At 38.5% G+C, this 21,545-nt stretch overlaps 1 protein-coding gene across 5 annotated transcripts in view; it reads left to right on the top strand.

The window, feature by feature from the left end:
• The first annotated feature begins 6 nt into the window (after positions 1–6).
• The window catches only part of SMEK1 (SMEK homolog 1, suppressor of mek1 (Dictyostelium)), a 46,460-nt gene continuing 24,921 nt past the window's right edge, over positions 7–21,545 (top strand). For 2 of the 5 annotated variants that reach the window (XM_010583842.1, XM_010583839.1), the window contains exons 1-3: positions 7–1,088; positions 9,619–9,674; positions 19,978–20,076. In XM_010583842.1, the coding sequence (XP_010582144.1) occupies positions 947–1,088; positions 9,619–9,674; positions 19,978–20,076 (297 nt within the window). In that variant the 5' untranslated portion in view covers positions 7–946. Of the gene's footprint in view, positions 1,089–5,477; positions 5,614–5,896; positions 6,303–9,618; positions 9,675–12,780; positions 13,462–18,435; positions 18,501–19,977; positions 20,077–20,420; positions 20,476–21,545 lie in introns of those variants that run through there. The other 3 variants (XM_010583840.1, XM_010583841.1, XM_010583843.1) reach the window with 3 other exon arrangements.

Below are 21,545 nucleotides of genomic sequence, written 5' to 3'. Positions count from 1 at the left end.
AGCGCCTCTCTGCCGGCCGGGCTGCTGGGCGCCTGGAGCGCGGCCACGTCGCAGGGCGCGCTGAGGAGTCGGGACTGAGCCGCCGCAGCACCGGGAGGAGGAGGAGGAGGAGGAGGAGGAAGAAGAATATGGCGGCGGAGTCGGGCTGGGAGTGAAGCCGCCGCCTGCGACGGGAGCTCATGGGGGAGACGGGGCGCTGAGCCCGCCCGCCCGCTTCATCCCGCCGCGGGACAGGCAGTGCCCGCAGGCCCTGGCCAGCCCCGGCGGGAAGGAGGGCGGCTTCTCGAAGCTCCGCGCTGACGGACGGCGAGAGAGGGGCTTCGGGCCTGGGCAGCTGCTGCACAATAGAGCCGAGCTGCAGGCCGGGGTGAGCGGCCCCTTTCCCGCCTGCCTCCCCCCGCCTGCTTCACCCCGGCCTCGCCACCTCCCGCCTGCTTCCCTCGCCAGGGCCCCGGCCTCCAGGGTCGCCTGCTCCTGTCACCCTGGGCCGGCTGTCCGTTGCCGCCCGTGCCATCTGCTGTCCACCGCTGCTTCCACTCCCGTGGATCCACTTCTCCTCCAGGATCCCTGCTTCACCACCGCCTCTCCTGCCTGCCCTTCACCCTGCAAAGAGCCTCTCTCCTCTCTGCGACTCTCCCCTGTGTAAGCTTGCTCGCCTTTTGTGCAGCGCCTGACTGTGCCTGGAGCAGCTCCCCTTCCACATCTTCACCTCTTCTCCTGTTCCCGCTCTTCCCCTGCGCCCCCCCCAGTCCTCTGTTACTCTCGATAATGAGGATCCCGTTGGAGCACTGAAGAGGAGTAAGACGAGCTTGCCTGGTGTGCCTGTGTGGGGCTGCTACCTTCTTACTCGCTCCCCTCCTTTGAGGGGGGCCTAGCCCCCGACCAGCCTCCTGCTCCTCCAGCAATTGCAAGCCAGAGTGGTGGCTGTGGTGTGGCAGGCGGCAGGATGACTGACACCCGGCGGAGGGTGAAGGTTTACACGCTAAATGAGGACCGCCAGTGGGACGATCGAGGCACAGGCCATGTGTCCTCTTGCTACGTGGAGAGGCTCAAGGGCATGTCCCTGCTAGTCAGGGCAGAGAGTGATGGTAAGTGTGTATGTCTGAAGGTACAATGTTACCTTATGCTACCCGGAAAAGGAACTGGGCTTAGCTTTGTGTCTGTTGCCTTAATGTTTTGCTGCATAATTCAAATGTGATTCCTAAAAGCAAGTAGGCACTAACCATAGTTCATTTGTGTTAGGCCAAGTGAAAGAAATGGAAGATTGCCATCCAGTGCAAGCACAGTAGGCAGCTGGTTCATAGTGAATACACAGTGTTGTCTACAAAATATGTTCAGGTCTTGTAAATCCTGTATGGATTTGGATATCTAGTGATCTGTCGCTAGAAGCCCAATGTACTCCAGTTTCAAAACTGATGATTGTGATGTATCCTTCCTTAGATGTTTCTGGAAACAATCCCCTCATGAAAGTTGTTGTTCAAAACTTTTATGATTTTTTTTTTAGTATAAATTTTTAAAAGGTCATTGGATGGCTAACATCCTAACCCTCCCCCCCGCCTTTCTTTATTAGCAAGAATTATGCAAGACATTCTGAAAGCTATCAACAGTTACCAAAGTACAGTTGCTATAGTAGTAAAGACAATACAATGGACAGAACAGCATTTTCAGAGATGCGTTTTTTTTTTTATTGGAATGGTAGTTCTCAGTCCTTCAGCCGTTCTAGATCTTCCGGTAAATAAATTTAAAATGATGCATTATCAATTTCCTTCACATTTTCTGACAACATGTGACAACAATATAGGTTAAGTAGTAGTATCTAACCCTGTAGCTACATGTTTGGGCTAGTCTTGATTATTGGTTAAGTGAGTTCATGACTGCTATGTTCACAGGAGATTTTAAAATGTATACTTTGCAACATCTAGCATGTACCATTTTGTTAGTAAAGTCTGTCAGTGCATGACTTACTACTTCATTAGATATATAGCTACTGTATCTAGTGACTTGTAGGTACTGCTGTAGCTTGTGACCTAATAATTCTCTTTATTTGGCTTTTTTGTTGTAGGAACTAGGATGAAAGGCAATTTGAGAATCATTAATTCTTACTGTTTGAGAAAGTTCTGACAAACTGTACGATAATTCTACAGCAAAGATCATAAACTGATATGGAGGAGTCAAACTTTCATCTGAGCAAGATTTTGATAATTGAGCTTCTGCTTGGCATGAATCTCAGGGTTTTGTAGTTTCTTGATTATACTTTAAAAAGTTAAGCTGATACTTGATTTTACTTATTTTACACTGAAGAAGATGCATTTATAGTTTGGCCAACTTCATAGTGTCAGAGAAAACATTCAAAATGGAAATAGTTTAATTTCAACATGAGGGAGGGAGGTAAAAAGAAGGTTATCACTAAATGTTTAGGGTAATCTTTACAGTATATTTTGTTGTAGATACAGTCCTTGCTGTCTACATGGCTGAAGTGCTCATGTTTAAAAACTGTCATGTCTTCTACATGCTAAACAACTTCCTGATTTTTTTTTTTATTCTTTTTAGAAAAGAAAGCAAAAGAGCTGCAGGTCATATCCTGCTTATGAAGAAATAGCCCATTCAAGCTAAAATACCTTTGTTGACTTTCAGTGGAATATGTATGCTTAAGACTGATTAGAACCTGCATTGGACTGTTGTTGCTAGCTTATTTGTTGTAAATGAACATCTGTAAGAAGGAAAATACAAATTGGTATAAATGATCCCAAAGCAAAGATGAAGACATTACTCTGTGTTGCATAGCTAAGATACTCTAATCAAAGCAGAACTGGCTCAAACTTACTAATTGCTCCTAATACATAGAAGTATATTTAGTAGGATACACACATTAGACTTCTCTTAAACAGCATACACGTACTTCAAGAGTATTGAATAATATACAGGGCTTAAGTTCTTAATTTAGTAGGTAGTATCAGTCCTGGGTAAATGTGCACTCTATTAATAGGCTAGTTTTTCTAACTTGCTTGTGTAAACACATCATAAAATTTGATTTTGTTTACTCCCAGCGTCAATTGTTTGTGGGCTAATTTTGAAGGCAAATATAGTCATTTTTACATGTGAGCAAATGGTTTGGAAAAAAGGTAATGCCAGACTTGTGTTTTAGGTACTATGCAATTTGTGTGTTCCCTTGCATGCCTTTTTAACTAAATGAAGTAGTTGACTGTGATACTATTTTTTTTCCTAGTTATCGAATACATACAAGTACTAGGAACCTGACCTATACACCATTTGCCTCCATGTTTCCATTGCGTTCTTGTATTGTCTTTCTTTGTCAGCTCCTCCTCTTTCCCCAATGAAACTTCTTCCTTCCTCCTTTTCTAAACCAGCTTTTCCTAGCGTTTGAGCTGAGATTCATCCTGTGCACACTGGCATGTTCTTACTGACTTGCTCCAGGAAGCTCACTGAAAACCTCGGGATCTGCCCGAAGTTGAAGGCTCGTTTTCCTGAGTAGGGGAGGCCATGGGGGATGTTAGCAGTAGTTCCTGCTGTGTATGGGAAATTCCCACTCCTGTTAAAGGGCCAGTTCGGCTGTGCATAGAGCAACAGCAGGATTACCAGAGGTTCATTTGGCTGACCATGTGGGCTAGCACATAGTTCAGTCTTTTGATTGTGCGGCTGTGACTTGGTGTAGCTCTGTAGCTGCTTTACAAGTGGTTGAGATTTTATGGCAGGGTCAGGGTGTTCCGATAAGGGAGCTACACAATCGGTATGCCAAGTCCAAGGTAGCTGTCATCTGGAACTGGAGCAGTAAGAATTTGACTGCAATTTTTTTTATCTGTAGGAGTGGTTTTTTTCTTGGGTTGGTGTTCTTTTAACACCACCTTAAAAGAAAAGAATTTAGAGCAGATAAGGGATTTGTGTTGCTATCTGAGATGTCTAATGCTCCCAGGCACTAAACTTTTAAGAGTCATTGCAGGCAATTTGGAGTAATCTATTATAGTACAGAAATACCATAAACTGCTTTCAGATCAGATATATTATGCTTTGAAACAGGGAGTTGGGTTTTGTGTTTTTTGGGTGGTTTTTTGGGTTTGTCTTTGTTTTTTTGGTTTTTTTTTAATTCACTTAAGGAAAAAAGGTAACAGTTGTTTAAAACCCTGAAAAGTTTCTCTGTGTGATTCCTAGTTGCAGTGTATTCTACTTGAATTGCAGTAGAGCAATAGTGAACTCTTTTTGTAGGAATTATCACCTTCCATGTGAGTTTGTGTGTAACCAGAAGCCTTTGATTTCTTACCTGTTTCTCACATGGTATTTTAGGCTGCTGTGGCCTGCCTTGTTCTTAAAATATCTACATGCTTCTAGATTTTTACTCCACGGTTTCAGATTGCTTTTTTGTTGTGAGCCCAGGTGACTGAAATAACCTCAAAATGAACTTTTCTGTTCAACTACCTTGGGTTAATTTGAAGGCTTAAACTCTTAATTAAAAGCTTACTAGTCCTGTAACTAAACATTTTGACAAGCCAAAGTGAACTCCCCCATCGGAGGCCATATTTACCAGCTATCTTTTAGGAACTAGCTAATAAATTTTATTCAGAAGTTGTAGTTTGACATTTCTGAATTCCATATGTTAATGGCTTCTGCCACATGGCAGGCATCCGCATCCTCACTGTTTCCTTAGACTAGGTATCAGTAACCCCATAATACTGGCAGAAGGCTTAGTCAAAATTTGGCTTACGTTTGCTTTACCTTGCTCAAACTCAAGGGATTAATTTTATTTATTTATTTTTAGGAAAGCAACACTGAAAATTGTGTGGTTATGTACTTACCTTAGGTTAAAATGAAAAAAACATGGGGGGTGTGGGGGATTTTTTTTGTTTGTTTCTCTTCTCCTGCTTCTCCCCTCTCCTTAGTGTTTGGGTTTGACCCTTCAGAAATGTGTTAGGCTGAGGAACAGTCTCTAGCGAATGCAGAGCACATTCTTGGACCTTGATTTGAGCTGTTTCCTAGGTTCTGTGGATTGGTTTCTGTGATTCAGTAGCAGCAGAACTGATTGCAGAATTTAAACCTCTGTGGGCATCTTGCAAAAAACAGCTCTTGAATTGAAATTTTCATTTAAACATTAACGTGTTTATACTGGTGAGGGGTGATGGGCAACACACTACCTTTTCTGCTTTTGGGGAAGGATCCACGCAACAGTTTGATGGGAGAGGCGCATTACGCCATATCAGCAGGTCTCCTCCATATGCATATATGTAAACAAGTCTGCAGATTTGTTGTTTAAGACTACCGGATCGGGATATTTGATGTTCTCTAAGTATCTGTGAAAATAGCATTGTGTATCTGTATGTAATCTCTTTTGAGCAAGTCTTTCCCTATACAAACATTCCTTTCACAGCACCGAATGGTGTTACTATACCAACAAAAAACCCCAGCTGTGCTACGTTGCATTACAGTGGCAAATAACAGAATTCTGCAAATCAATCTTTTCTTCTTTATAGGTGGTTTCAGATGTTACTTTCTGGCACCAATGTTTTGCAGTTACCTTTACAAATTCATTCAAGGCTATAATTTAGAAAATAACTAAGTCTGCATAATTTTGGAGGGTTTGTTAAAACCATAGCTTGTATTAAGGTGAGTTTTCAGATACCTAACTTTGAATAGAGTCATTGGGTCAGTGAAGATGAAATTTTTTTGGTGTATTTTTATAAAGTAGACTGGATAGTCTTAATGTATTCTAGGATAGTACCAAGAGAAAAATACCTACATAAAAAGTAATTGCTTTTGACAAATGCAAGAGTAAGCATCTTGAAATGTATTTAGGAGTCAGTAGTGATACTGACTTTGAATGGAGAACTTTCTTTGCGATATGTTAATTTTTTTTAACCTTTTTCTAAAGAATATATTTGTGTTACAGACATCTGTTACTGTTGCCTGGTTCCCAGAAGCAAGTAACAGAGACCTAAGACTGCCTCATACCAGGAAGGGGCCTGATCCTGTAAAACCTACTGGATGAAAATAATCTCACTGAACTAACTAGTAGAATAGTCACTGATTTTTGAGTCATTGGACCCTTTTTGGGGAACAAATTGCACAAATGGAGCATCAGATTCTCCAGAAGGATGGATTTGGGGCAGTTAAAGAGCCAGTTTATGCTTCAGTATGTTTCTATCTCCAAATTCATATTTTTCTAGTTATTGTCCGGAATGGTGAAGAATAAGTTGAATCATGTGGTAATGAGAAGCAAGTCAAGCCTTATAAGGCTTGATTTGTCTTTCCTGCAAGTGTCAGGTTTAGTAGAGAAGAAGAAATGCTCTTTTGTGGTAAGTCTAGTAAAGAGGTCGTTCTCTAGTGTCTGCTTCTAGCCTGGAAGATGAAATGTCTGCATTCAGTTGTATTCAAGGTTGGTGGGTTTTTTTAATAGTATTTTGTCAAACATGGTGTTCAAGTTATTTATGATATTCTGCTAATTTCAGGGTTTCCATGTCTGTAGATCTGTGTTCAGCAGTTAAAATGTAATGTTGAAATTATCAAGTGCTTTTATTTCTTACAAGATTCTAATTCATATTTGCTGGTATTAAATATTTCTAGATCACAAAGACTTTCTAGAAGTTAGTCAACTGAGTTAATAGCACAAAATAATATTCTAAAATTTCATGTGGTTGAAGCTTAGGCTTTGAAACTGAAAGTAAGGTTCAAGTGAAATACTGCCTAACTGATGATTGTAACAGAAAAGGGAACGCTGTTTTTAGATGTTCACTAGGCAAACCCCAAATTCAAAGCTCGAGACTATGGGTTAGGTACCACAGTGCATTGGGTTTATCAGTAAAGCTCACCTTTGATGTTTTTTCTTCTCTGTTGTGCTCTGTAGTTTGTGATTTTTATTTTTTTTCTTTAGTTATGCTGTCGCACTTAAGCAAATAAGCTGCTTTATTAACAGCTAATGCGGATTAGAAAACTAGAAAAACTCTTAAAAAAAAAAAAAGGGTAGTGGTTTTGGGGGGAGATTGCTTTTCTGTTGTGTCTTTTTTTCCCTTGAGGGCTGTTTAGTTCAGTTTTGTTGTTGGAATGTATCTGAGTTTGTAAACAGCTCTTACTGCAAGAACAGTTGAGACAGGGCGATAGCTTCTCAGCCAACTTCATTAGTGAAGGTTGCTTCTTGTAGAGCAACAGACTTAGAAATTAGGAAGAAGCAGCCATCACAGGTAAGTTACTTTGTTAATTAAAAAAGATGAATTAATTGTATCTAATTATCACATACATAGTAAGCTAATGAATATCAAAATCCTTGGTAAAGCTTCTAAATTAATGAAGTAATAACCTTTCTTATCAGACAGCAAACTGTTCTGATACTTAATGTATCAGTCTGGTTCGTCAGTGTCTCTTCCCTCACTTCCCCCAACCTAACATCTTCATCAGTGACACAGACAGTGGAATCGAGCGCACTCTCAGCAAATTTGCAGATGACACCAAGCTGAGTGGTGCAGTTGACATGCCTGAGAGACCGGATGCCATCCAGAGGAATGTGGACAAGGTTGAGAAGTGGTCCCATGTGAACCTCATGAGGTTCAACAAGGCCAAGTGCAAGGTCCTGCACATGGGTCAGGGCAACCCCCAGTATCAATACAGGCTGGGGGATGAAGGGATTGTGAGCAGCCCTGCAGAGAAGGACTTGGGGGTACTCATGGATGGAGAGCTGGACATGAGCTGGCAATGTGCGCTCGCAGCCCAGGAAGCCAGCTGTATCCTGGGTTGCATAAAAAGTGTGGCCAGCAGGTTGAGGAAGGTAATGCCACCCCTCTACTCCACTCTGGTGAGACCTCACCTGGAGTACTGCGTCCGGCTCTGGAGTCCTCAGCACAGGAAAGACATGGACCTGTTGGAGCAGGTCCAGAGGAGGGCAACAGAAATGATCAGAGGGATTGAACACCTCTTCTATGAGGAAAGGCTGAGAGACTTGGGGTTGTTCAGCCTGGAGAAGAGAAGGCTCTGGGGAGACCTTATTGTGGCCTTTCAATACTTAAAGGGGGCTTATAAGAAAGATGGGGAAAAACTTTGCAATAGGATGAGGGGTAATGGGTTTAAAGTAAGAGAGTAGATTCAGACCAGGTATAAGGAAGAAATTTTTTACGATGAAAGTGGTAAAACAGTGGAACATGTTTCCCAGAGAGGTGGTAGATGCCCCATTCCTGGAAATTTTCAAGGTCAGGTTGAATGGGCTCTGACCAACCTGATCTAGTTGAAGATGTCACTGCACGTTGTAGGAGGGTTGGACTATATGATATTTGGATGTCCCTTCTGACTCAACTACTCTTCCTTCAGGAAAGGACGGGGGGGAGGCGGTTGTAAATGTAACCGATGAGATTGAGAATGGTGGTACCTAGTAAACGAACACTGGTTTGGGATATTTTCTGCTGTGGATTTTGTAATTGGTGTACTATTCAGACAGTAAAAACTAGCTAGTCCTTGATTCTGCTGTGAGATTTGGAAGTACAATTTTCAGTTCCAGGTATGTTTTTCATATCCAAGTAATTTGTTTTCTTGTCCTGTTTTCAGGTTCTCAGGCTTCCATATTTGAGATGGTTGAAGCATTTTAATTTTTCTTTAGTGTAGATTCTGTGAGGATATTTTGAAAATATTCTAGTAGTATAAATATAAGACTGCTTAGAACTATAGCTGTGAAACTGACAAGTTGAGACTTTTAAAGAAAGTTTGGACTTTTCTTAAAGAATAAATTTAAACTGGCAAATGAATGGAGAAAAGAGGAAATGGCTCTTTAAAGAGGTGCTTGCAGCCTTATGTTTTAATTACAAGACTGTCTATGCAACTTAATTTATCAGTACCTTTTCATGTATGTTAAGTGAAGCTCTGCAGATACATAAATTTAAGTCATGTCTGTAAAGAATCCCTCATGCCCTGGCACTTGTGCAGCTCAGCAGCAAGGTGGATGAGGGAAGTGATTGGACAAAAAATAAAAGCAGTTTTAAGGGTTGTTTTCACCTAGATCAACCCTCCAAACCATTTAAATGTGACATGTATTAACACTAATGCTTAGGCAAAAGGAAGAGCAAGAAAACAGAGACATGACAATGGAATTGCTCTTCTGTGTCTTAAATCAGTATAAGCTGCTGTGAAACCATTGTTCTTAAGTTTATCATGTCTAAAGTTTTTTGGTATTGGCAGTCACAATGGTTGCCACTCTAAGCATTAGTTTCTAGATATGCTTTCCAGCAAACGAATGTAAGTGTTTTAGCTAAACTTTAAGAACAAATACTACATGATTAGCAAATTTTGTACAAAACCACTGTAGGTGATCAACGGAATGCAGTTGTGATGCTTTTTGTGTGCTGATTTTTTGCAGACTTTATCACCTCTAAAAAATTTTCTGTGGAAAAGTCATTACTTAAAATAAGAAAGAGGTTAACAATCCAGTCCTTAAAACACTCTTGAATGTTCTGTATTATGTGAATAATATCTTTGAGGGGAAAAATGAAATACAAAGCTGTAGAATATGGGTTTAACATGCTTATTGTTGGGAGGAAATGTATTATTACCTACTTGAGGAAGGAGTGATCAGAAAAATCATGTTGAGATTGGAATTTTAGTATGCATGTAAATAAGTGGAAATTTTTTTTCTAGGCTCTCTTCTTTTGGAGTCCAAAATTAACCCGAACACTGCATACCAGAAGCAACAGGTAAATATACTTTTTTTCTTCTCGTTTAAATGCAGGTTCTTTATCTTCAGCAATACAGTCTTTTTTTTGCCTGTATTGTAAATTATATTGTGTGCTCTTGTACAAAAATAAGAGGCAAAGTAGTTCTCAAAATTTTTGTGCATTTCATCTGTGTTATTTCTCTGCATTTTTTGTGAAGTTATCTATATAACTTGCACTCTGTTTTACACTAAAAAATGCTTTGGAAGAGACAGGGAAAGCATGGCTGCAAAAATCACAAAGTAGCTGCGGTTCCTGAGGATTATAGTATCTGAAACTTAGTATCACCTGGCTTTTTTCTTCTTTATGTTTCAGATACTACAACTTTCAATGTATTTTATTTAAGAGGCTACTAGAGGGCTTCAAAGCTATTTGCATGTTTACCTTTGGCCTTTACTGGAAGATGCATATGAGTTACTCCTGTTTCAAAGCATTCTGTATACATAAAAGCAGCTTCTCACCTCTAGTTTGCACCTTGCTTCAATTATTTAAGCCATATGTTGTGAGCCCCTAAAGAATGCTACTGAGATTGCTGAGAAGTGAACTGCAGGTCTTGCACTTTGTTTGCTGTTCTTATTTCATGGATGCTGAGAATGACCCTTAGAGGTTTAGAAATGCTGAACCAGATTGTATTTTGTTGCCTGGTCAGCTCAGACTTCCTAAAATCCTGTCCAGTACAGCTAATGTATTAAAACACTCTTCAGTCTTCAGCTTTAATAGTTAATTATAAGCATAGATGTATAGTAGTTTTTCTCACAGGCAGTCCCAGTGGTTCTGCAGCTGCTTGTAGGATTGTTTGTTGAACTGAATGGGAGAACCAGTCTGGGTTTAAAATATCCTTCTTTGGAAAATTTAACCTGTATCTGCCCCTTGATATAATTCATCATGCACCATATAAACAGTCCTTACTGAACAACTGGTAAGGCCAGTGTGGGGTGGAGAATCAATTGCAGGGAGTAATAAAGGACAAGACCAGCAAAAATGCTAAGCAAGCTAACTCTTAGTTGTAATCCTGACTAGCTTGAGGTCATGGTTCTACGATACAGTAACTTGAGCTTTAGGACTCCTGAAGTGACCTTGAGTATTTCACGGCTCTATGGCATAAAGTGCTGATCTAGTGTAAACTTGCTTTGCTGGTTCCAATCTGTTCAAAGAGCATTGAGGGGTGAGCTTTGTATTGGTAGGCTTTATGCCAGGTCAAACATGAAGCATGCTTAAAGTAGGCACAAGTAGGAGCATCTCCCCTATGAGGACAGGCTGAGAGAGTTGAGGTTGTTCAGCTTGGAGAAGAGAAGGCTCCAGGGATACCTTATAGCAGCCTTCCAGTACTTAAAGGGGGCCAACAGGAAAGATGGGGAGGGACTCTTTATCAGAATGTGTAGTGGTAGGATGAGGGGTAATGGTTTTAAACTGAAAGAGGGTAGACTTGGATTAGATATTAGGAAGAAATTCTTTACTGTGTGGGTGGTGAGACACTGGAACAGGTTGCTCAGAGAGGCTGTGGCTGCCCCATCCCTGAAGTGTTCAAGGCCAGGTTGGATGGGGCTCTGAGCAACCTGACCTAGAGGAAGGTGTCCCTGCCCATGGCAGGGGGGTGGAACTGGATGGTCTTTAAGGTCCCTTCCAAACCATTCTATGATTCTATGAAACTGTAAGATCAGTGCAAACCACCACAATATGCCTGTCAGTGCAACAGCATCTTGTATCTGTGCTCATTGCTACTCTGGGCCAGACATGTATTGTAATCTAGCACTGCACAAATCAATACTGGTAATTGTGAAAACATGGTTAGGGAAATAAAAATATTAAACATGAATCTGGCCTGTTAGAACAGCACTGTATGTTTTCTGTTCTGGAGAAGGAAAAGTGCTGTTCTTAAAGCTTTCAAATGTGGCATAGACAGAAATTTATATTTGTAGGTGGGTTGTTCATATTATTTAAGCAAAGAAGTATGTAATATAGGTTGAATGTAGGGCTCCACTCTGAGCCTTAGAAATACCAAATCTTTCTTGGTGCATGTATTAATCCTACTCTGTAGCACGTTATCTTTCAGGTGAGGCCTACTTACCCTTTCCCTTATAAAAGGCAACTTCAGAGTTTAAACCTGACTCCATATGAGCTAAGCTTGGAGCTTAGCAGCTGAAAGGAGGAGTGGCTTCTTTCCAGCTCTGCTCATAGAACTCTCAACTGTCTAAACTCACTAAACCACAAGAAAATCAACTTGGTACTCCAAATCCCTCTTCAAAAACTGGTAACTCTACATCAGCAGAATTTTCAAGCCACCTCACACAGGATCCATCTGTGGAACTGTGGGATGGAAGAGTGAGTGAGATCTTTCCTTTTTGGCTGCAGAGTGCCCCTTGGGTCACCTCAGCTGCTAGTGAAATTGCAGCCTGAGATAGAAGACTTACTTTTGAGTTTGCCTGCAGTTGTCACTTGCACTCATAAAATTTCAAGAAAAGTCTCCTAGAAATGTAAGACTTAAAATTTCAAAGTAACTTTCCAATGTTACGATCTTACCAGCCTTTATCTCAAAATTTTGTTGCAAGGGTGAACCTCCATTCCCTTTTAAAGGGGTGTGTAACAATACATCAGAGCTGTTTTTACTGTGACATACTTAGCATGTGGCTTATGGGCACTTCAGATATCTAATGGAATAAATGGGTGAGTTCTGACTTTTGTCTAGGCTGACATGAGGCTTGTAAGAAGAAACAATCTTTTATTGGACCAAGTAACATAATTTGTGGTTGGAAGGAAGGAGAGATGTGTGGTAGTTAAGCTCTTGGGGAAATGCTATCCCAGTTGCTTCGGGTTCTTCAACAAGCCTATAGATACCTTTGTGATAAACAGTGAAGTTCTACTGGTCAAAGAACCTTCTACCTATGCTGCACTGGTAGTGCCAGTGTGAAACAGATTGTCTCAGTAATTGTTGATATTGCAAATTATGCAATCTCAGCATATACATATGTATATTTTAATGATAACTGTCACAGCTTACATCATTATTTGTTAAAAAAATAGTGTGAAGACCTGAGTACAGTTTTGCCTTGCTGCCTCTGTTCTCTTGGTGTGTAAAACACCCATGGAAACCACAAAAAAACCCCAACAACCCAACACAACAAAAGCCATACCCTGTGAACCTGAGCTTCAAGTAAAATCTTGTCAAATTGTCTGCTTTAGATTTCTTGGGGTTTAGGATTGAGAGCAATGACTGCCCATTATTGTGGATTAGTCAGGTCTCTGTGTGCATGTAAATGTTGGTCTAATTGGTGATAGATAACAACTGTCTGCTTTTCCTTTTGGAGAGGAAGAACACTTGGCAGATCTTGAGACCTGCTTGGGGACTCATTTTTCATACATCTACATGGTCCTGAGATACTTCAGTTTGCAGTCTAGTCCCCGGTCTTCCCAGACTTTACCTGCCATCTAGAGGTTTGAAATAATTCCTTAAAGCATGAAACGCATAGGCAGTCTTTTAAGTACCTTTTCACTAGTCAGGTAAATTAGTCTTTCTATCACAATGAAGAGTCATTTGCTGCTGTGCATTCAAAAAGAAAGATATGTGTATGTATCTGATTCTGTAATGTAGAATTGCTACCAGTGGAAGTTTTTGGATTCTCTGAACTCTGTACTTCCTGGCAAACTCATCATTACTTATACTAGAACTAGAAGAAAGGAATGCGTAGGAGGAAAACAAGCTAGAAAGAAAACAACTTGAGAAACTAATGTCCTGTGGCTCAGAAAAAGGACCAATATTTCTTATGTTAAGGTATGATTTGTAGACAGAAGTTTTCTTCTGAAAAGCAAAATGTGCGTCAGTACAGCCACTTGGCCTCCTGACTTGTATTCTTGTTTAGGGCTATATGTTAAGTTTTATTGGTATTCTTATTTTAAAATATTACAATAATGGTCCTATAACTTTGGTATGGAATATACAGGATTTAATTATGGATAAGTAGCACACAGCTTAAAAGCAAATTTTGTTTAGTAAGTGGAATTTAGTTATAGTATGGGTTGCTGGACCACACACAGAATACTTAGTTTTCCTCTTCTGTTGTTGGTTGTTTTCTTAATATACTGGTAAAGGTAGACGATACTTTAATTGTAATGTCCTGGTGAAGTTGGTTTACACACTTCAATCCATGATGGTCTGTTCTTTTTTTTTTTTTTTTTAAAGGCATTAAAATTGACACAATTCCAGAATGCTAGTGACAAAGGTGCTGTTCTTAAGTGATCCTTATTCAGAAAATGAATAATTACACTAGTATTTTAGGACAACACACCTCTTCCTATGCAACCATAAAGGAGAAATAAAATCTATATACATAGCATTTGTCTAGGGAGAAAGCAGATATGGTGTGGACTGGGTTATATACTTTTCCATATACTTTTGATATACTTTGGCAATGCTTTAGCAATAGAACAGTAAATACTTATATCCTCAACTTTATTTTAGATACATCCACAACCTGTAACCCAGTGATGAAGTATGTATTGCATCCCTTTTTCTGCCTGAAACAAGGAAGACTTGATTTGCTTCCAGCTTCCAGCTACAAAGTCTTGCCTCTGCATTAGAAGCTTCAGTGTCTTTTGTCATCTGCTTTTGCAGTCCCTTTTTCAGTTCCTCACAAGAATACAAAGCTTAAATTCACCCAGAGTACCATCTACTAGCTATGTAGCTTGAAGGTGGCTATCCTTGAATGACGGATAGCAGTCTTATTAATAACAAAGCTAAATTTTGAAAAGATCCAAAAAGGCACTGGCAGAATGCTCAGAGAAGATGAACTTCCTACCCTTACTGTCAGGACAAGTGAGCCAACAGTGAAACTACTTCAATAAAATTTGTGCCTATTGTAGCTAAGATAGTAAGGAAAAGTGTGTGTGTTTGCGGGGTGAGAGGAGAAACAAAGGGGAGTGACTGCTCTTGGTTTTGGGGGGGGGGGGGGGTTCATCTGTTTTAATGATCACATGTTCCTTTATCTTCACACATGTTTTCCTGTGAAATCTAATTTGCTGTTTCTGGGTATGGTCACTAGGCCAGTGAGTGAAGGTTCTGTTACAGAACTAATAAACTGATTTTATTCCACATGATTCATGGAAATGCAGCTATGAAATCACTAACTCAAAAGTCGTGTATGATTGTTGAGCTTCTGTAGAAGCTAACAGAATACATTCTGCTGAAAGACTGAATGTGCCTTTGATATGTTTTTCCAGTTTTTGGGATAACTTGTTAGCAGATCCGGATATCCAGGTTCTAGGTGAACAAATGCACAAAAGCAAATGCAAAATTGAAACTTATGTTACATTACTGGGGCTGTTTTTTTTAGCCTGAAGATTTTACTTCAACCTACCACCATAACTATATATATTTAACTGAAAAAAACCTGGGTAGTGCCATAGTTTATTTCCTCAGCAGAAAGCTGCTTATGAATAGCTAGCAAGATGCTGAAAGGTGGCTTGGCATGTCCAGGGAAGTGTCTGTGTAATTGTAAACAATGTAAGGGCTTAGATAAGGAAGACTGACTAGCAGTCAGGCAGGCAGTCCAAGAGTGGGAGGAACAACCTTCCTGTGTTGAACTTCCAGAGGGGGCCAGGAAAGTGTCATAGGCCTAAATCATTTGAGGCCTAGTAGGAAGAGATTAATTAGCTTTTTAAGATAGAAAGAAAGAATTTATGGAAGACCTATCTAATTTGGGGGATCAGTACTTATTGAGAGTAGCCCAAATCTCATAGGGATGCCAAGAGAATATTTTGGAGCTACAGGGAAGACTAGTATTCTTCCTGGATGTGAACACCAGTGAAAGGGTATTGTCAAACAATAACAGTTTTCTTAATTTTATCACGTTAGGAAAGAAATCTTAAATCAGTTTTACAGCAGAATCAGATCCTGAGTACTAGTTGCTCTGAAATTCTTCATTATGAAATCCCAGGGCTTGCTTTGGAGATTGTATGAATGCTGTACAACACACCTGCTAATCAGCTTGCTAATAGTTAAATAAAACTGATTTAATGTCTAATAAAAGTGTGACTTCTGGTGAGTGTTATGGCAAGAACTTGAGACTGATAGTGTGTATTCAACAACCTTTCTATAAAGGAAAGTAAGGCTTTTGGAAATAATTTCAAAAGGTGAGGAGAGATCATATGGTAGATACCAAGCCCTGTCCATCTAAGTACAATTGCCACTGCTTCTTGGCTTAAACTATTGCAGTAGTATTTTTGAAGGTTTGCTTCTTAGGAATGAAGTCTCAAAGCTGTAGCATACAGTAATGCTTCCTTGAAAACCTCAAACTAACCAAAACTTGCTCCATGTGAACTTGATGCAGCCAACAATGAGACAAGCAGCAGAGAAATCCATGATTGTATTCTGAAGAAGTTTTGCCTCAGGCTGTATCTTTATAAGGATAAGAGTGCAGAAAGTTAACCTTAATTGGTAGAAATGATAAATACCTCTTTACGGACTGTTAAATACATAGGTCTTCCAAAAAGAGGCCATGCTCAGAATTTTGCTTAAAATTGAGAATTCCTGATTCTATCTGAGCAGTCATAATGAACAATAGTATAAAAGGAGACAAATTTTTATAAATGGTCTTAAGGAGACAGCGAATTTTGTATGAGCTAAGGTAGTGATGACACATCCAACTGGCACTATAGTCAAAATATTTTTTTGTGAAGCAGCAAATTATTTTCAAACTCAGAATAAGATCATAAACTCTACATAAGTATTTTCCTGATTGTCATCCTATTAAAAAAAGATCTTGCCAAGAACTCTAACGCATCTAGAAAAATGTGAGGAGCTAGAATGCTAGGATTCTTGCAGAGCACTCAGTATAAAAGCCTTCAATGATAAAACATTTGTCTGTGTTTATGACTTAGTTCACACAATGTAGCTATGATTTAATACTGCACTTTCACATTTTAGTTGTGTTTAACAAGCTAGATAAGAACCAATTTTAGATGTTTGTTTTAGGCGTCCTATCCAGTTCCTTGTTTAGAGGCTAATATTTTGTATGTAATGCAAGGATATGTTTTTGATCAAACTGAGCCAGAACTGCTTTTATGAATCACATAAAATTGTAGATTTTATGCTTATAGAGGGGTAATGTGCAAGACTCATCTCCTTACCTCTCTAACCAACAGCTACTATCACTAAATATATTTATTCACACTCCTGTTTTCTCTTGGAATGGAGGAGGCAGTCTTAAGAAATTTCAGTTGCTTTTTGGAGTTGCAAGAAGTAATGCTTGGCATTTGGAAGCAACAGATAGTCCTATTCCATAGCTGAGAGATCCAGAGTAGCTGGTGGATTCAAATTACACTGAGGAGATTTCAGATCAAACACACAGAAAGATTCCTTTAAATAAAACAAGCAGAAACTAGACCTTTATTCATGTTTTTTTAACTACATCTAGAATTTCCTTCAGTCACTTCTCCCTACATGTGTAAGTCTTGTACTGCTCTTCTTTTTAAAGCGTATAAGCTTTGTAGGATTAAAAAAATGAAATTACATTAATAACTGTCTGCATTTAACAGTGAATTTAAACTTTGAACTGTGTATTGTGCAATAGAGTGAAGTGCTTTTCTTTGTTTCATGTTTTCTTTTAAAAGCCCTTTGAGGCACGAAAGGATGTACAAACAAATAAGATTTGGAGAGTAGCAATTGATAGTTTTATGTTGAGGCACTGATATTAATCTGTAATACAAAATCCTTGTGTGATAAGACAACAGATAACTAATCATTTGAAATTGTTAGTGTTGACAGTTGGAAAATACTTTTCTAATATTAATAAACCAAACTGAAGAACATTGTTATGCTGCTCAAGTAATTTCTTTCAGCAGTTTTTTGTTTTGCTTTCCAAAGAAGAAACAATTAAAAAAAATAATAATCAGAATGTGTAGAGGTGAAAAAATACTGTCTGAACTTCCACATATGATAGTAGATGATCTTGCTTAACAAGAACAATTGCTATACAATGGCCAAATACACTTCTGTATCTCTGTGACTATAGTTTTCAAAAGCAGCTTTACCTTTGTGTCTTCCCTTTCATTTTTCTCTGCCTGCCTTCCTCCTTCCATCCCTCCACTCCCCAAAGGAGAAAGACAGACAGACCTGTGTTGATCCAGTGCTGGATTTTATTCAGACTTAGAGCTTTGGTTTATTCAACTTAATGCAGTTAATGTAAATAACACTGTCCTTATTTGTGTTTAGTCATTTCCCTATTTGTTAGTCATGTTCTTTATAGAAAAGAAAATACGTTTTGATCTTCTTTTGGAAATGGCGTGCTTAGAAATCTAACCACTTTCACTTATATGGAAATGTAATTAGATAGGAATGTTGCAAGTTCAACTAGGGTCTACTTAAGATTTAGTGTTATGGTTGGTTTTTTTAAATGAAATAAGTGCCACTCAGTGGGAAGCTGATGAGACAGTGGCCTTGAAAATTACTGCAGTATAAATACTAATTGCAGAGATTAATGTATTAGATTTTGAACCCGATACATACAATGAATACTGCAGTAAGGTACATACTGTTTTTAAAAGATGGCCAAAAATAAAAAATCTTCTTTTTTTTTTCTTTTGGACCTTCCCTTTCCAAATTTTTGTAAACTGTTATTTTTCTTACTCTACAGGAGTCAGCAGTACTAGGTGCTATCAATCTGTTATTACCAGAGTATTTGTACCGTGACCTGTCGTGTAGAGAATAAACTATTAATTGTGACTTTCTTCTTCCTTTTGTATTTTGGAGGTGGTCTTCCTAAATCCCTTTCTTCTGTGTACCACCTCTTCCTCAACCCTTTGGAAAAGGAAAAGGTAAACTATTTGCCATTTGCAAGGTAAAGCCATTAGTGCCTCTGAAGCAGTATACCTGCTCTGGTAATGGCAAATTGATTGTATTGTATTGCTTGACTGAATCCTAATGGAGCTAGCTGATTGTGCTATTTGGATTACAGTTTAGTTTAAGGAGTTTTCTAGTAAGTGCATATTGAAATCTAAATGTAAGATTTCTCTTTATCCTCAGTGTTCATTTTCATATTTGAAATCAATTAAGCCTAATTAATAAACTGCCTTAAACTTTATAAATGTCTGGCAATTTATAGTGCTTTTGCAAATATTTAAAATTAATTTCTTTAGGAATAATCGCTATAAGCAAAATCTATACTTGATGAAGCAAAAATACTCTATTTTATGGTTCTCATTGAAATATAAGTAGAAAAATTCTCATGTCTCTTGTCCTCGTGAGTAAATGCATGTTTTAGCACTTAACTGAAATAATGCAGTTTCATGGGGCTATATGTATTTAATGTGGCTATATTTCAGCTAGCTGTGGTAGGAAGACAAAAGACTTCTAAAATAAAACTTGATTCAATATGTAAATAATGCAGTTTATAGTCTCTTTTTGTGGTGTTTTTTTTATTCTAACAGTTATTTAGCAGAGTGTCTGTAAACTACTGCATCAAATACCTTATCAGTGTGTGATATTGCTCTTTGCAGCATCAGCTTCCACTTCCATATATTGTTTTTGCATGCAGTATGAGGGCTCTGATAAACTCTTGAACTATTCTAGTAAGTAGATGAGAGGTTAAGAGTCTGGGTAGTAAACATAGCTAAGCACGGTTTCAGCTACCTTCTAGAAATCTAGGGCAAAACATCCTTTCAGAATGGTAGTTCGGAATGAGTAAAAATGGTGCGTGTCATTCAGTGTAATAGGTATGCACACTCTTAGGCAGTTAACTGTGTGCATACTCAAGTTTCTGTTCTTGTTTAAAGTTTGTAGGTGTCTTGGGGCTGCGTTTTAAGCAGCTGTTCTGTGCATTAGCACAGTGTCTTCTGGGGCTTATAAAAAATGGAAAAAAAAAAATTGTAACTTTGATCCTACAAAAGATGTGCAGTTTTATGTGGTCCAATTGAAACAGATTTAAAAAAAACAAACCAAAACCTCTTGCTTTTGTTACTGTATTTTATCAGAAGATGCATTGATGTAGAAGTACATATTCTAGATTAACCTTTTTGACATTTACAATATTATGGTCATGTGAATTAAGAACTAAAACTTTTAGTACCTTTCTGGAACTTCCTTGTTCTGGTTTATGCAGAATGTTTTTAATCTAAGAATCTCAGAACATATAAAAATCTTACAAAGTATGATCTTTACATTTGCATTGTAATACTGTCCTGTCATAATTAAGTGTCAAGCTGTTTTTATTTTACAATTTTGCTCTTTACACATGATTCAGGTTTGTAAAATCTGAAATACAATTGCCTGAAAATACTCTTCTTCTCTTTAAAGGATACCTTGATTGTGTGGTCTGAAGCTGAAAATTATGATTTGGCACTTAGCTTTCAAGAAAAAGCAGGATGTGATGAAATATGGGAAAAAATATGTCAGGTAAGTTTAATAATGAAGATTGAGACAACCTAAATCATCTTAATGTTTGTGTTCAAAATTTTTAGATTGTTCTAAGAGGTAAATCTGAACATGATAGATAGAAAGTAAAAACTATCCTCTTAGACACCTCCCTCACATTTAACATTTTTGAGTTTGAAAACTTTCTCCAGAAATTTGGTATGAACTTAAACTATGTTTGGGGTAAATTTTTTTTTTTTTAGAGCATTTTCAGGTCTTTTTGCTTAACATAACTTCTCAGCTCTATTATCGCCCAAGGTAGTGTAGCTCAAAATGAGTGCTTAAAGAGTTTCATAACAATTAATTTAATAATTAACTTTTTCCAGGTTGGCCAGAAGGGAAAAGGTTACCTGTCCAAAGCTCTATTGTAGAGAGAAGAATGTATGTGAGCTCTTAGTGAATTTTATAGTGTATTTCTCACGGATTTAACCACATTTTATTCACGTTTCTCTTTTTACATTTCTCATTCTTGTCTTACCTCATTCTTCTGTTTCAGGTGAGGGGAATATTGAGTTTCTCAACAGAACTTTTTTCCATCTAAATGTGACAGTATGCTTCTGTTGACTGTCAGGGTGTGAAAGATTGATCTGGTAGTTGAAGTAGGAGATAGCTCTATCCCTGTATTATCAACTCAAGGCTATAATTCTTACAGTTTACAGAAATTAAACAATTTATATGTAGTGTGTATATATTTTAATATGGGCTAATTAACTCATGTTTTATCACTATGACCAGATGACTGTATAGTCACTGAATTACTATTGCTTCTGGATAACATTTGATCAGGTATTAACTATTGACCAATACCCAAAGGAGTTTAGTCAATATACTCACTTATGTTAGTTCAATTTGTCAGTTCTTGTTTGGGTGTTTTCTTCCATTCCAAGCATTACAACTTTTCTTAATTTCTGTGCTTAATTAGGTGGGATTTCTCTAAATTTGTCTATTCTCTCTTTACATGCTCTCTCTTTCTGTTCTTAACGAACACCTAGCTCTCTCTACTCTGTCTCTTGGAGTTTGTTCTCATTGATTTCAGAAGTAAAGCAAAAGAAATCTGGTTTCATAATTGCATGTGTATAGATCATTCCTTTTTTTAGGAATGAGTCTCTTCAACAGTTTACCACTTATGTAAATAAGTACAGAAATATTTCCAGGAACCTTAGCAGTCAAAGGACCAAAAGTTGGGAGAAGAAACAAAATGGGGGAAAGGGGAAATTGTGTTCTTGGGGAACATCCAGATAAGCCCAGCTTCCTCAGCCTCCTGTAACGATCTAATATTTTTGTAAGAAACCAGCGTCTTTACATCCTGTTTTGAGGTCATGCTATTGTATTTGTGTCTAGTGTGCTTTGAAGATCTTAAGCTTCCTCAGTCATTAAAGCTTCATCTAAAAGGAAAACTTTGATACAGCTTATACTGGAAGTGGTTGCTGATGTATAAGCAGAACAGTATG

Source organism: Haliaeetus leucocephalus, unplaced genomic scaffold (assembly GCF_000737465.1).
Source record: "Haliaeetus leucocephalus isolate CR32 unplaced genomic scaffold, Haliaeetus_leucocephalus-4.0 Scaffold932, whole genome shotgun sequence".
NCBI lineage: Eukaryota > Metazoa > Chordata > Aves > Accipitriformes > Accipitridae > Haliaeetus > Haliaeetus leucocephalus.
Note: the sequence above shows the minus strand (reverse complement) of the source record. Positions and strands in the feature narration are given on the sequence as shown.